The sequence below is a fragment of the Maylandia zebra genome, linkage group LG20 (genome assembly GCF_041146795.1).
Source record: "Maylandia zebra isolate NMK-2024a linkage group LG20, Mzebra_GT3a, whole genome shotgun sequence".
Classification (NCBI taxonomy): domain Eukaryota; kingdom Metazoa; phylum Chordata; class Actinopteri; order Cichliformes; family Cichlidae; genus Maylandia; species Maylandia zebra.
In genome coordinates this window covers 32,085,434-32,099,189 of record NC_135186.1, presented here as the reverse complement: position 1 = coordinate 32,099,189, position 13,756 = coordinate 32,085,434, and the positions used below count along the sequence as shown (strand labels likewise).

Genomic DNA, 13,756 nt, shown 5'->3' with positions numbered 1-13,756 from the left:
TGTTTTTTTTTAAAAAAACAAACAAGCAAAACCAATCAAAGCAAAAAAAAAAAAATTATTTAGGAACTAAAATTGTTTGATAAATGCAGTTTATCAGTATATGCTACAGAATATGTGACCACCAATTAATAAGGTCATGTCCAATCAGTCTTAGTCTCTCCTCTTTGCGTCTTCTCCAGTGTCACCTGTGTGTAGTCAGTTTTGTCTGTTTACTAGTGTCAAGTTTGTGTCTCTGTCTTGCTCTCACTCCCTTTCCCTCTCTCTCTCTGCTCTTTGCTGTCCACTTTATTTTCTCATCATAGTGGTCATGTTCAATGCACTCACAATCTTAATGACTCCAATACATGGACGTTTTAGAGATTACATCACAGACGCTGGGTTGTTTTTCCATATTTGTTGATCGCTCTGGTTAATTTCAGAATGTTTTTTTATTTACTTTTGTATATACTGATCAAAAAGACCAAAGTAAGAAAAAGTGAACAACTTCAGTCTGACATTTAAAATTATACATCGACTCATCTTGCAATCAGGCCATCAGTTCTTTTGCACAAGCAGCTCTGACATATATTTTCCTTGGTTTGAATACATGCTCACAGTCACGGCTAGAGGTGAGAATCAGTTTCACTATGAATCTTTACATGAGTCTGCAACATGGTCTGCAATGCACTTTATAAACAATATAAAACAGCCCACAGAGACGTTGCTGTGGTTCTACTGTAGAAATATGTACACATGGAACCCACAGTAATACACTACATTACTACATTACCAAAGGTTTATGGGTAGATGATCCTTTTATCAAAATACAAAAGTTTAAAACAGGAGGTGCTGAGTGATTATTCAAGGACTGGCCCTAGGAAAGTTTGACAGGTGGACAGAAACATGAATGCATGACCGCTGGGATCCTGCTGAGTAACATGTTGGCAAAAGACCTCCGAATTATATAATCGGCCAACCTAAAAGCAAAGTTTTTTAACATGGTAAATGGTTTTGCCAAGATATTTATCATGGTGTGCCAGTTCTACTCATAACTCTCATCTTTAGCCAGTATGACAACTTGGTGCGTGGGAAGGCCCATTAGTGTGTGTCTTCTGTAAATTTCTCATTAGATGTCTGATCAGGATGAGGAAATCCAGGGATACATAAATATTGTGACAATACATAAATGTTGGCACCGCAAAGGAAGTTTACACTGAACTGGAATTGACAATAATTAATAATAAATGACATGATAGAATGACAGTTTAAACACAACAATATGTTATTCACATTATTCTGATTACATTTGTGTTTTTACAATTTGCTGTTTTCTGTAAATGTAAAGTAGATATGAGAAAACTTCAGTTACACTTCCTGTAAACCACACTCTGTGACATGGGGTTACTGAGAGAAGCTTGTGGACAAAGCCACAAACATCTATGTGCTGTTTCTCATGGGTTCATAAGCTCTCAGGTGTGAAATACAGTTTAAAGTGTTTTTCTTTTTTTTGTGTGTGTGTGTGGGGTGGGGCAAGGGGGAGGTCTGTATCAAGGAAATAATATGGCCTAAAATGTAAATGGACCTAAGAGCAGACCACAGCAACCTCCTACATGAAGAACTACTCAGCAACACAAAAGCAGACAAGCAATGGGTCTCTGGTATGAAGAGCTGGACAAGGACCTGGCATAACTCACACCTACTGGCTGAAGATGCTAGCAGCTCTCCATGAACACCTGACAGCACATATCAGGGTTTTGCTAACAACAGGTACTAATTTAGGAGTGGAGTGGCCATCAGCCACTTCCCTGGGTCTGTGTGGCTTCTCTGGGTACTCAGGCTTCTTCCCTCCAACCAAAGACATGCACAGCATTAGGTTAATTAGTGATTTTAAACGGACCATAGGTGTGTATGGTTGTCTGTCTCTATGTGTTTACTCTGCGCCCTTTTTCTAGTTGCTAGACAGTTCAAAAACCCCTGTGACAAGAAGATCGAGGAAACTGTTCACCCCTACCGGGACCCCACCCTAGGGTGCCTAGGCCTTAGTCCATGTGGCCAGGCAAGGCACAGCCAGAAAAACATGGGCCCACCCTCCTGTAGGTCCAACACCCACAGGAGGTGCCATAGGGGCTGGGTGGCAGCCATGGGGAGACCAATCCCCTGTTACCGAGATCACAACTGGGACATGGAAAAAGTCTTTCGGACTGCCTCGAAAGAATTCTGGGCACCTCCTGTGTGGTGTTTCGGGGGGAGACACAGGACAAGCCGGAGAGATTATATCTCTTGGCTGCCGTGTGAATTTCTTGGTTTTCCCCTGGACAAGCTAGAGGAGGTTGTAGGGATGTCTGGGCTCCTATGCTGCTGCCCCCGCAACCCTGCCCTGTATAAGTGGTAAATGGCCTGTATTTATATAGCGCTTTACTAGTCCCTAAGGACCCCAAAGCGCTTTACATATCCAGTCATCCACCCATTCACACACACATTCACACACTGGTGATGGCAAGCTACATTGTAGCCACAGCCACCCTGGGGCGCACTGACAGAGGCGAGGCTGCCGGACACTGGCGCCACCGGGCCCTCTGACCACCACCAGTAGGCAACGGGTGAAGTGTCTTGCCCAAGGACACAACGACCGAGACAGTCCGAGCCGGGGCTCGAACCGGCAACCTTCCGATTACAAGGCGAACTCCTAACTCTTGAGCCACGATCGCCCCACGTGGAAGAAAATGTATTGATGGATGGCTAGAAAATTAGATAATATAATATCGGGTAGGCTTTAAAGACTTATCTCATGTTTAAGTCTGGCTTTTATATAAATAACACATTATCCCACTGCTTCCAGTGGCCCAACAAGCCCAGTGAGGCCGAACATATATCACACAGTCGATGACAATGATCTCCCTGATGTACTTTAAATCAGACGTGCATGATAAGAGATAGCAATTTAACATGAATGCTGCCATATCTTCATTTGCAAAACAGCAGCTACCATCTCAAAGACCTTTGCACTTATTATGATGCATCCTATGAGTGCTGCTTCCCCTTTCATTATGTTTGTTGTGAACTCTGGCCCTGGCAAACGGCAAAGGACAAGCCCAGTGTGCTGCTATCATATGTCAGCATGTTGAGGACTCTGAAGAGTGGGAGTGGGGGTGAGCTGAAAATACTTTGGCACTCTGTTCGGGTTCTTTAAAAAGAGCAGTAATCCTGTTGCCACTGACCATATAATTCTGTCTGTTGATTGTGCTGATGGTCTGTTGGTTGTTTTGTTGGAGTGTTGCACATAATGGAGCTTCCCCAGCTTGAACATACGAGGCTCCGAAGACATGATAGCGCAGGTGAGATCACAGATTAACTACCTTTAAAGAGAGCATGTGTCTTAGCAATATCCAGACAAAATACTGCAAGAAAATCTCTATTAATATGTGATTCAACAACATGGACATACTGAATGCAACATAAATATGAGTAAATAATTGAATGTGTTCCTACGAATCAATGAATCAACTTCCACTTTAAAGGAAGATAAGAATACAAATCGCCCACAAACAATGAGAAATTGCGTGTGCAGCTTGCTTTATTTTTGATCTATACCATCACTGGTTGCCTTGTTTATAGGTAATACATTGATCATGAATGAACAACAAAGAAGTGAAGTAAGGTTATGAGATAATAAAAGGCTCATGCACTTGAACAGGTAAACAAGAAACTAAAACAGAAACTAAAACAAGCAAACAAATAAGTGATCAGTGCGCCTTATCACAGAGATCATGGAGAGATTATTATTATATTCAATTTTTTTACTATTTGGTGTAATTTTCTCACGTGTTAAATGACTTCTTTTAAGTTGGACGAAATATAAAGAAACATTATAAAGCACTCCAATCCTGCATGGCCGTTGTTTTTGGAAGTACCTCTCCTACCAAGAAAAACAGCCAATAGAATAGTATGTTCCTTCTGTTGAGCTTATCCCAAGGCTAGCTGCCCTTTAAACCTGGTCCAGAACTGGGTCACGATGTTCTCTGAAGTTTGAGTAGTTGACATTAAGGTTTGAGTACTTGGACTTGTGCAAGTGTTGCAAGCAAATGTCATGAGTGGCTAATGATGGCAGGGAGGATTTTCACAGTACACTGTGTCAAGTAGACTTTTTTTCAGAGGCTCAAAATTGATTAGCAGTTGATTGACAAGTGGTTTCATAGGCAGGTGAGACCAGTTCCTTTGACTTTACATGACAGATGAATTTGACAAAATATCTGAACTTGATTTAAAACTTCAGATTTGTATTTTGTAGCTTTTTCTTGTAATTTCAAATATGACACCTAATAAGGCTGATAAACAAAAGTAAATCTAAAGAAGTGATAGGAAAATCTTTAGGAGTTTTAAAATCTGGATGGCTGATATATTCTTATAAAGGGTGCACTGACCAGCTCAGCAACACCAACAGGCTTGAAATACCACAAAAGACAACTTGGGGTCACTGATGTTTATTGTCGATGGGAGTGCTGATAGTAGAGGTAGAAGGAATTCTGAGGTGGACAGGCCTATACTCTCTGTTCAGATTCAGCCAAATGTGGCAAAACTAATTGCACAGTCCATCACAGTGCAATAATGGATAATGATCCAAAGCACACTGCAAACCAAACCTGACTGAGTATCTCAAGCGTGTATTAAATTACTCCACTTTGGTGTATCAAGGGAAAACTACAAAAATTGTGTCTTTATCAAACAAAGACTTAACTGTGGTGCAGATAGTCAAAGTTTTGCTCAAGTGCTCTGCTCAAAACTTGCAGGTTTTCTCGACACTTGAAATGAGATTTGGAGAAACGTCACACATCAGGAGCTACTGTTAGCACTAAGAAGAGAAACTGAAAGCCACAGGGAACAATTCAAAAATGAGCCACCCCACATTTTTTTATATGTTTCCTAGGAAAATGGGAAATCGGTGCGTTAGTTTATTTTTATTTATTAAATTATGTGCAAACAAACATGAAAGTACAGCATAAAAAGCAAAAACAGACTTTGCATAATTTGAATGATCTTGAAAATATCTGATGTGATCACATTTATTCTTACCAACACAGCCTGAGCTCTCTTAGGCAGCTTTCTTGTTATTCTTTAAGGAGATTTTAGGAATAGTTCTCCAGACTTCTTGAAGACATTCAAAGATCTTTGGTTTTGTTGTCTTTTAAGATGATCTCATAATGCAATCTCAATATTAATAAGGCCCAGGCCCCAAGGAGGCCAGTCCAAGACTGACAGTGTTCAATTGTGTGTTTTTCTATACAGATAACCTTTTAATACATTGGCAGTGTGTTTGGGATTATTGCTATTTCTAAAAAGAAAACAAACCCCTTGCCAATCAGATGCTTTCTAGATGGTTTTACATGTAATGTAATGTAACTTTTCATAATTCAAAGAGTCTAGCTGAAATGCAGACCCGATCATCCCCGATCATCACAGAGCCTTCACTGTGTTTTACAGAAGGTTGTAAGCACTCACTGCTGTACTGCTCTCCTGACCTCCTCCATACATACTAACAATAATGTCCCTGTTTACCTTGTTTAGAAATTGCTTCTTGACAGCCGCTCTTCCTTCGAACGTTTCTGATGAGGCTTTAGGGAACCGTACATCTGATTGATCATATGCACCTCTCAGGTCCTATCTCAGGCCTTTCAGGTCTTTCTTTCCTATTTCTTAAAGACCTGGCTTTGAGATGCTGCTTATGTCTTGTAGATACTTTTTTAGGCCTGCCACATCTTTTTGTCCTCCACTTTTCAGGTTTCCTGAAATTCTTTGAGAACGTACTGCACACCATGCTGATATAATCCAGGTTTTCAGCTAATAACTCTGTGAGAATCACATTGTTATTTAATGCCTATCAAACTATGTTATATTTGCCATTTTTCAGAGATTCAACTCAACAAATTGGGCTAAATTATGTTTTGTGACATGCTGCTAGAAAAAATACCTTATGATACATATTTAAAATTGCTTTGTTTTCTGTTATTGGTGGACACAACACTGATTTATCCTTTGAGTTAGCTGCTGTTTAAATGCTTGAATGATTCTTTGCTCAAGAAAGTGATTGTTCCAACCACATACAGGAACACTCATTCTGTTCTTACACAACCTTTAATTGGGCTTTGACAGGAAGTGGCTGACTTCTTTTAAAACATTATTTTTGCTTCATTGTGTTGCCTTTGTTGTTTGTAGTCCTTCAAAGCTCTTCTTTGTATCTTCTCTTCCCCCTCAACTTTGAAAGCGTAAAGGTAGGATGCCCCTCCCACTTCTGTCTGAAGCCCTTTACTATTGAAGAGTCCCGCCTTTCCACCATCACCAAATACTTGCTCATAGGGGTAATCCGATCTGTCTAATGTTGTCTACTATCGTGATTTCTTCAGCCATAATATAAATAACTGTTTGATGACTGTTGATATGAACTATGTGGCCTAAATTAGGCAGAGCAGTGGTGGTTAGTGCTGTCTAATCGTTGTTGTTGGCTTATATGGAATTATTTAATTATTTGAAATTTTGACCGTTTTGATTATGAGCGACTAAACAGATGGTCTAAACTGCCATCTAGTGGTAAGGAAGGAGAATACTGGCACTGCACTTTCTGTACAGCTTGTGCAGCAGCACCAGCAGTGCTCAGCTCATGAGGGGTCCTTCTGTTGGCAGCTTCTCTCAAGCCTTTTAAATCATGAAACAGATGGAGAGGCAGAGAAGCAGCATGGCCTCAGTTCCTCCCCCTCCTGCCTACCAAGTAGCTTACTTCTCCTTAGCAACTGTCACCTGACCTGCAGTAGTTAGTGTTCAGTGAGGCACAAATATGCACACAGATCACAGGACTGTGCGTCTCAGTCGTTAACTCCTCGACCTGCTTCACAGGCCTCATGGCTTTGGCAATTAATATATCCACAGAGCATAAAAATCTTACACAGACACCTCTGCTCAAGATCTGGGTGCCATGGAGTGGAGGCAACTTGAACCGCAGGAGAGGGTGTAAGTTTATTAAAAGCCTGTCTCACTTTGAGTATGAGATTACAGTACATTATCTTCCCTGATGTTTGTTCTGTCTCTGCTTCAACTTATTTCTTGCTCCAGCAAAAGCTTTCATCAGCATCAAGACGTCCAGCAGTCACAAGTCTGTTTTACACTCTAACCTTTCTCTCCTGTTAATTTTGAACTGAGCTCAGGCCTTTCAAGGGAGACGCGTAGAAAGACAGCAGTGTGAGAGCGACATAGACATAGACACAGCGATGGGATTACAGCCAGCCTAGACCAAACCAGGTCTGAGTTGGCTCTCAGTTGAGTGTCTGGCATGGTCCTTTGAGCATTTTGCTGACGCTGCATACTCCATTCATAATCGAACAGTCTGGAGGCTAACTCTTTCCATGTCCTCATATGGACATATACACAGGCCATCCGGGTACCTGTTGGGGTACAGCTAGCCGGCAAGCAACAAAGCAGTCTACGTTATAAATTACTGAACTTTGAGACACAGTAGTATTGAGACTACTGGACCATTCCTTGGTAAGGTAAGATGCATTTATAAAGGCACCTAATGAAGTTTTCCTTTGCTTGCTGCTCCTTCATAAATAATAGGTGACAAAGTCTAAACCAATTTAGGTTTTTCCAGGGAGATTAATATTGTTACATTTGGAAATTCTTGCAGTAGCTGAGCTGAGCTTTAACAACATGCAGGGACATTTTAACATACTTGGAGATTAAAGGCATTATGTCCTGTCAGCCGTATGGTGCAGTGTGCTTCTCTGGTTGCTTCTAAGATGTGACTACCTAAAGAGTTTTATTTAATTTCTGTTCTGCTTTTGTGTCCGTTTTATTTTTTTTGGTCAGTTGGGCAGTTGTTTTGTGCACAGACAAAACCCATGCAACTTACTACACCAACCGTAAACTTGACATTTGAGCAGCACTGTGAAGCTCTTATTCTCTCTGTTAATGAAAACGACCTCAGCAGCCAGAGACAAAACATGTTCTAGATTGCATGTGACCCACTGAACACAAAACAGATGCTCTAATGCTGAATAACCCAGTCAGCTCACAAGTCCCAAGTGTACCTGAAAGAATTCATTGTGTTTTTTGTGTGTTTACTTTGTTCTCAGCCTCTGTGCCTCAGTTCTGTAACTCTCCCACAATGATTGTGATGGTTGGATTGCCAGCCAGAGGGAAGACATACATTTCCAAGAAGCTCACTCGTTACCTGAACTGGATCGGGGTTCCGACAAAAAGTCAGTTTTCCAAATGAATTCTTGAGTCCTAATCATATAAGTGTCAGAAAGAAACAGTTAATTTTTCTCTGTTTATCGACTCCATCAGTGTTTAACGTGGGCCAGTACCGCAGGGAGGCCGTCAAGATCTATAAAAACTTTGAATTCTTCAAACCTGATAATGAGGAAGCCATGAAGATTCGCAAGTAAGTACGCTAAAGATAAACTACTCAAAGGTGCACCTGTTTACTCATTTAAAACAACAGACTGGCCATTTTTAATATTGGCATTTGTAACAGTATGTAAATAACTGAAGAGAATTTTGTAAAATCATGGTGTGACAGATTTGATTTATCTTCATTTTCACACGACACTCATCAATCATTCATATTTTTGCAGTTTTTGTCTCTTTGCATATACGAGTGTCACTTCTCTCCCAGGGCCTGTGCAGCAGCTGCACTCAAAGATGTTGCTTTGTACTTCACAAAGGAACTGGGGCAAGTAGCCGTGAGTAAGAGGACAACTAAAACTGTCCTTCTAATTTTGAAAAAACTTTCCCTATCTATCTCTATCTATCTAATCGTGTCACTGTTACCAAATGATAACACCTGTGTCCTGTCTCATGCAGGTATTTGATGCTACAAACACCACAAGAGAAAGGAGGGCAATCATTGTTAGTTTTGCAATGGAAATGGGCTACAAGGTAAGTGTTAAACGGCTATTTAAAGCAATTATTTGTGGGGGGGGTCTTGTTTAGAGTAGAATAAATAAAATGACATCAATTTTCTGTCACTATATATTCATGAATCAAAGACATGCATCACAACCAGTTAACTTAGGTAAGCTAAAGGTCAATACAGGATTTTTACCCGTGTATTACAAGCCCAAAAGTCCACCTATTTTTATCCTATAATTATTTTTCTTCACATAAAAAAAAAAGTAAAAAATAAGAAATAAAAAAAGAGAAACATTAAAGAGACCGGTTTTATGGCTTAATACTGTTTTACCTGTTTAGGTGATTAGTGCATATACAGCCATAGTCAATGTGAGGTAAATTGTTTTCAGCTGTGGCAGTGGTTGAGTCTAGCAATGGAGGCAATCCTGCACAACTAAAAACATCCTATATTGCTTTAGTTTAAAAGCTAAGAGTAACCTAAATATTTATTTGGATATATATTTTTGTGTATGCCTCAAAGAAAAGCCAGGCTAGCTGTTACTTTGTGTTTCTGGGAGCTGAGCATCTGGATATTGTAGCGTTGTATTTACTGTCAAGTCCAAAGAATCATATTGACCTTCTACTTAATAATGTCATTACCTGTGATTTTTGTACAGAGTTATATCAACGCTTACCATGTGGTTCCTTTAAGCTAACCACTAACTATACTGTATTTACTCATGATGTAAAAATACTTTTTTCAACTGACTTCTTGAATGCAGGTGTTCTTCGTTGAATCCATCTGTGATGACCCAGAAATCATTGCAGAGAATATCAGGGTGAGAAGCACATCTATGCTATAACCTTTTTGTGTGTAGACTTCAGTATGTACAGAAGCTGTTGTGCAATTAAAAAATGTTTTAATCTAAACCTGAATCTTCTTTTCATTTCAGCAAGTAAAATTCGGCAGCCCTGATTATGCAGACCGTGACATAGATGAAGCCATGGAAGATTTCACCCAGCGCATCGACTGTTACAGGGCAAGCTACATGCCTATAGATGATGAGAAAGACAGGTGCGACCTATGACACCTTTCTTCCAGTGATGATAAGAATGCATAAAAAATACTTCCATAACTTTTTTTTTTTATCTTCACTGCCATAAATTTGATCAGGAAACTCTCCTACATAAAGATCTTCGATGTGGGCAGTAGATACCTTGTGAACCGGGTCCAGGACCACATTCAGAGCAGAATAGTGTACTACCTCATGAACATACACGTCACACCAAGATCCATCTACCTGAGCCGCCATGGAGAGAGCGAACTCAACCTGTTAGGTCGGATTGGTGGAGACACGGGCTTATCCCCTAGAGGAAAAAAGGTAATTTGGCTGACAAATAAAAACATATAAAGAACTGACATTTTCTGAAAAAGCAAAATTAGTTACCTGTAGTTTGTAATCTTATGCATTTCATTTGGTGAGTAAAATTGCAAAAATGTGGTATAAATGCCAGTCTATTTCCTAAAAGGTCAACTAGCTTCTTAAAATCATACTCTTTCTCTTAGTATGCTAGTGCCCTGGCGACCTTCATCAAAGGACAGAAAATCATAGACCTCAAGGTGTGGACGAGTCACATGAAGAGGACTGTCCAGACTGCAGAGGCCCTGGGAGTCCAGTATGAACAGTGGAAGGCTCTTAATGAGATAGATGCGGTGAGTTATAAAACAATAATACCTCAGCAACACTAATTCAATTATTCCAATAAATGATTTATTTTGTTTTTCTAATGCTTGACAAGTTGATATGATTACATAGTCAGTTAGTATGTTTTTCCCTTTGGTTCAGTCTGTAATATACCAAAGTATATTAAAAACATTATAAAATTATCCACAAATGTTTTAAGTTTGCAGAAGAGGCAATTTTGAGTGTAACGTATATGAATATTTGATCAAGTGTCTTGACAGATGACCTGCAACATTGTTTATCCTCTAGCACCATCTTCAGTCCAAAACATAAATTGCAATCTTGGTTACTGGCATCACTATGAGCTTCACTGTGTACTTGGTGCTAGTAAGGAAATGTTGCCATTGCACAGTTATACACTTTGCTTTTTGCTCACATCACCACTTTTTCTAAGTCGCTAGCGTGGATGTTATAATTTTTGTTTTAATCTTAATCTGCGATTAAAATCTCCAAGAGACTGAAATTTCAATACCTTAGAGGTTTTGTGCTTTTATGCTACGGTACACTTGCAAAAAAGATTTTCGTGTTATATTTTTCTCACTAAGGGTGTATGTGAGGAACTAACTTATGAGGAAATTCAGGAGAATTTCCCAGAAGAATTTGCACTAAGAGACCAGGACAAATATCGCTATCGGTACCCAAAGGGTGAGGTAAGCCCTGCTCTGAATGAGTTTTAGAAATATATTTTATGCAACCAAGGAAGCATAACTGTGATTTTAATAAACACACTGCTGACACCTGGAATCTTTCTAGTACAAATAATTTCCTCTGTTGGCCAGTGAGCAGCTTACCAGAAGCAGTTTGCACACTGACTTGATCATTCAGGGAGAGTATTTAGTTTGGAATGTAGAGCTAAAAAAGATTTAAATTATTTTGATATTTGTCTTTCAAAAATAAAGCTTTAGAGTGGCTTTGACAAAACTTTAGAGAGGAAAAAAATTGAGGAGTTGTGTGCTCCAAGCTTTCAAAATGTTGCAAACACTGTCGGAGGTCACTTAGTCTTTAAAAATTTAAAAATAATAAAGACTAAGTGTCTTTAAGCAGATTTTCTTCCTGCTCTTGCTTTTTTGTTCTAAATCAGATCAGCATTGATGCTAGCCTTTGGCTTAGTCTACCTGCTTCCTGTTTCCTTCATTTGGGTCCCCTCTTTTTTAGCTCTACAATTTGTTGTCCCTACCATTTCCAGAAAAATGGGGTGGCTGTAGCTCAGGTGGCAGAGCAGGTCAGCCACTAAAGGTCGGTGGTTCGATCCCAGGCTGCCTCCGGGCTGCATTCCAAATATCCTTGGGCAAGATACTAACCCCATGTTTGCCTACTGGTGATGGTCAGAGGGCCCGGTGATGCCAGTGTCCGGCAGCCTCACCTCTGTCAGTGCGCCCCAGGGCAGCTGTGGCTGCAATGTAGCTTGCCATTGCCAGTGTGTGAATGGGTGAATGTAGTATAAAGCGCTTTGGGGTCCTTAGGGACTGAGTAAAGCGCTGTACAAATACAGACCATTTACCATTTTACCAAAAATGTACCTTAAGAGAATCAGAATAAAATGAGCCTGGGTTAGGGTCTGGGTCTTGTGGAAAAATGTTTGAAATTATGTCTCTTGTCCAGTCCTATGAAGATCTAGTCCATCGTCTAGAGCCAGTCATCATGGAGCTGGAGAGGCAGGAAAATGTTTTGGTCATTTGCCACCAAGCTGTGATGCGCTGCCTGTTAGCCTATTTCCTTGACAAACCTGCAGGTAGAACAAAAAAACGTCCCAAACTGTGCACAAACATGTGATACAATATACAGCAGTTTGTGATATTGTTTTAATTCCACAAACACTTCTTCTAATATTTACATTTGTGTCTCTGAAGATGAGCTGCCTTATCTAAGATGCCCTCTTCACACTGTGCTCAAACTCACACCAATAGCCTACGGTAGGTGGTAAGAACTTAATTATATATCATATCCCATCTTTAGTGTATCGCACATTCACTCTATGTAAATCTTTTTCTTACATCTTCATTTGTAGGGTGTAAGGTTGAGTCATTTTTCCTCAATATTGAAGCTGTCAACACACACAGAGAGAGGCCACTGGTGAGTTTACATAACTGCACATTTGTTGTAATACTTAGCTTTGCCAATAATTCATCTGTAGGCAGTAAAGTTGTATCATTTGTATGTGCTGATTAAATAAATATGTGTGCAGTTGTGAAGAAACGATGCCTTTGCTTAATTATCCCTTTTTCACTTACATTGAACTTATTGACATTGTAAAGTTGGATTCATAAATGGTAATATTACATACTACTCGTACTAAAGTTAGATCTGATTCATCGTTCTGTTTTTCAGTAACTTCCACTTTAGTCTTGAAAGATTCTTTTGTTGCTTTTATTTTTGCAGAATGTCAACATCACCAGAAACCCAGAGGAAGCTCTGCAGACTGTTCCTGACCACATATAAACACTGTTTGCTGGAAAACTGAGTTATGTGAAACTGGATTTGTTACTACTGATAAGCTTCACTAAGTTTTAGAGATGCACTCCAGTCACAGCTGAATGTGGGAAAATAGAAGACAGGAGGTCTTTGAAGCTGAAGAGGTGATTCTAGACACGGGACTGCATCAACACCGAAGCACAAGGAGTGAGTGAAAAGGGAATAACCTACAGCTGGCTCTGTTTTCAGGATGTCTGTGGAATATTTCTGTCTCATCAGACTTAATGTGGTTTTCTTTTCTGAAAGCACACAGTGTTTACAAATGATTTATAGACAGTAATAATGCACTTTGTCTTGAGCTGAAGGCAAGAATAAAATTGTAGATGTAGATGGGTTTTCATTATCACTCTTAACCTTGCCTTCATGTACATTTAACTGTGGTACAGATAACAAAATGTGTTGTTGATCATCAAGTTATGTAATTAGGAATCAGCACCATGGACAGCACCCAAACAAAACATTTACTTTATACTTGGATGACTGTAACTACTGTAATGAAATTAAATAGCATGGTGAGTTCGAATAAATAAAAGTTGTACATAGAAAATATATAAGAATAATTATCTCCAATATGTGAGAAAATAAATTCGCATTAAAATTCAGGAGTCTTTGTTTTATTCTTCTAATTGCCACGTGCAACAATTAAAGTCTAAATTCTTCCCACATACCTAATGACCAAT

At 39.6% G+C, this 13,756-nt stretch overlaps 1 protein-coding gene across 3 annotated transcripts; it reads left to right on the top strand.

Annotated features, from left to right (window-relative positions):
- The first annotated feature begins 3,192 nt into the window (after positions 1-3,192).
- On the top strand, positions 3,193-13,743 carry pfkfb1 (6-phosphofructo-2-kinase/fructose-2,6-biphosphatase 1). Of its 3 annotated transcripts, none has more exons than XM_004560294.5 (14): positions 3,193-3,314; positions 8,100-8,225; positions 8,314-8,410; positions 8,645-8,711; positions 8,833-8,907; positions 9,642-9,698; positions 9,813-9,934; positions 10,034-10,241; positions 10,427-10,573; positions 11,150-11,254; positions 12,207-12,336; positions 12,455-12,517; positions 12,613-12,677; positions 12,984-13,743. In XM_004560294.5, the coding sequence occupies exons 1-14, from the start codon at positions 3,263-3,265 to the stop codon at positions 13,041-13,043; spliced, it is 1,374 nt and encodes a 457-aa protein (XP_004560351.1). In that variant the 5' UTR covers positions 3,193-3,262; the 3' UTR covers positions 13,044-13,743. The 3 variants fall into 3 exon arrangements, with proteins under 3 accessions (XP_004560351.1, XP_004560350.1, XP_004560352.1); XM_004560293.5 differs by lacking the exon at positions 3,193-3,314 and adding an exon at positions 6,769-6,978; XM_004560295.5 differs by lacking the exon at positions 3,193-3,314 and adding an exon at positions 7,042-7,514.
- The last annotated feature ends 13 nt before the right edge of the window (positions 13,744-13,756 follow it).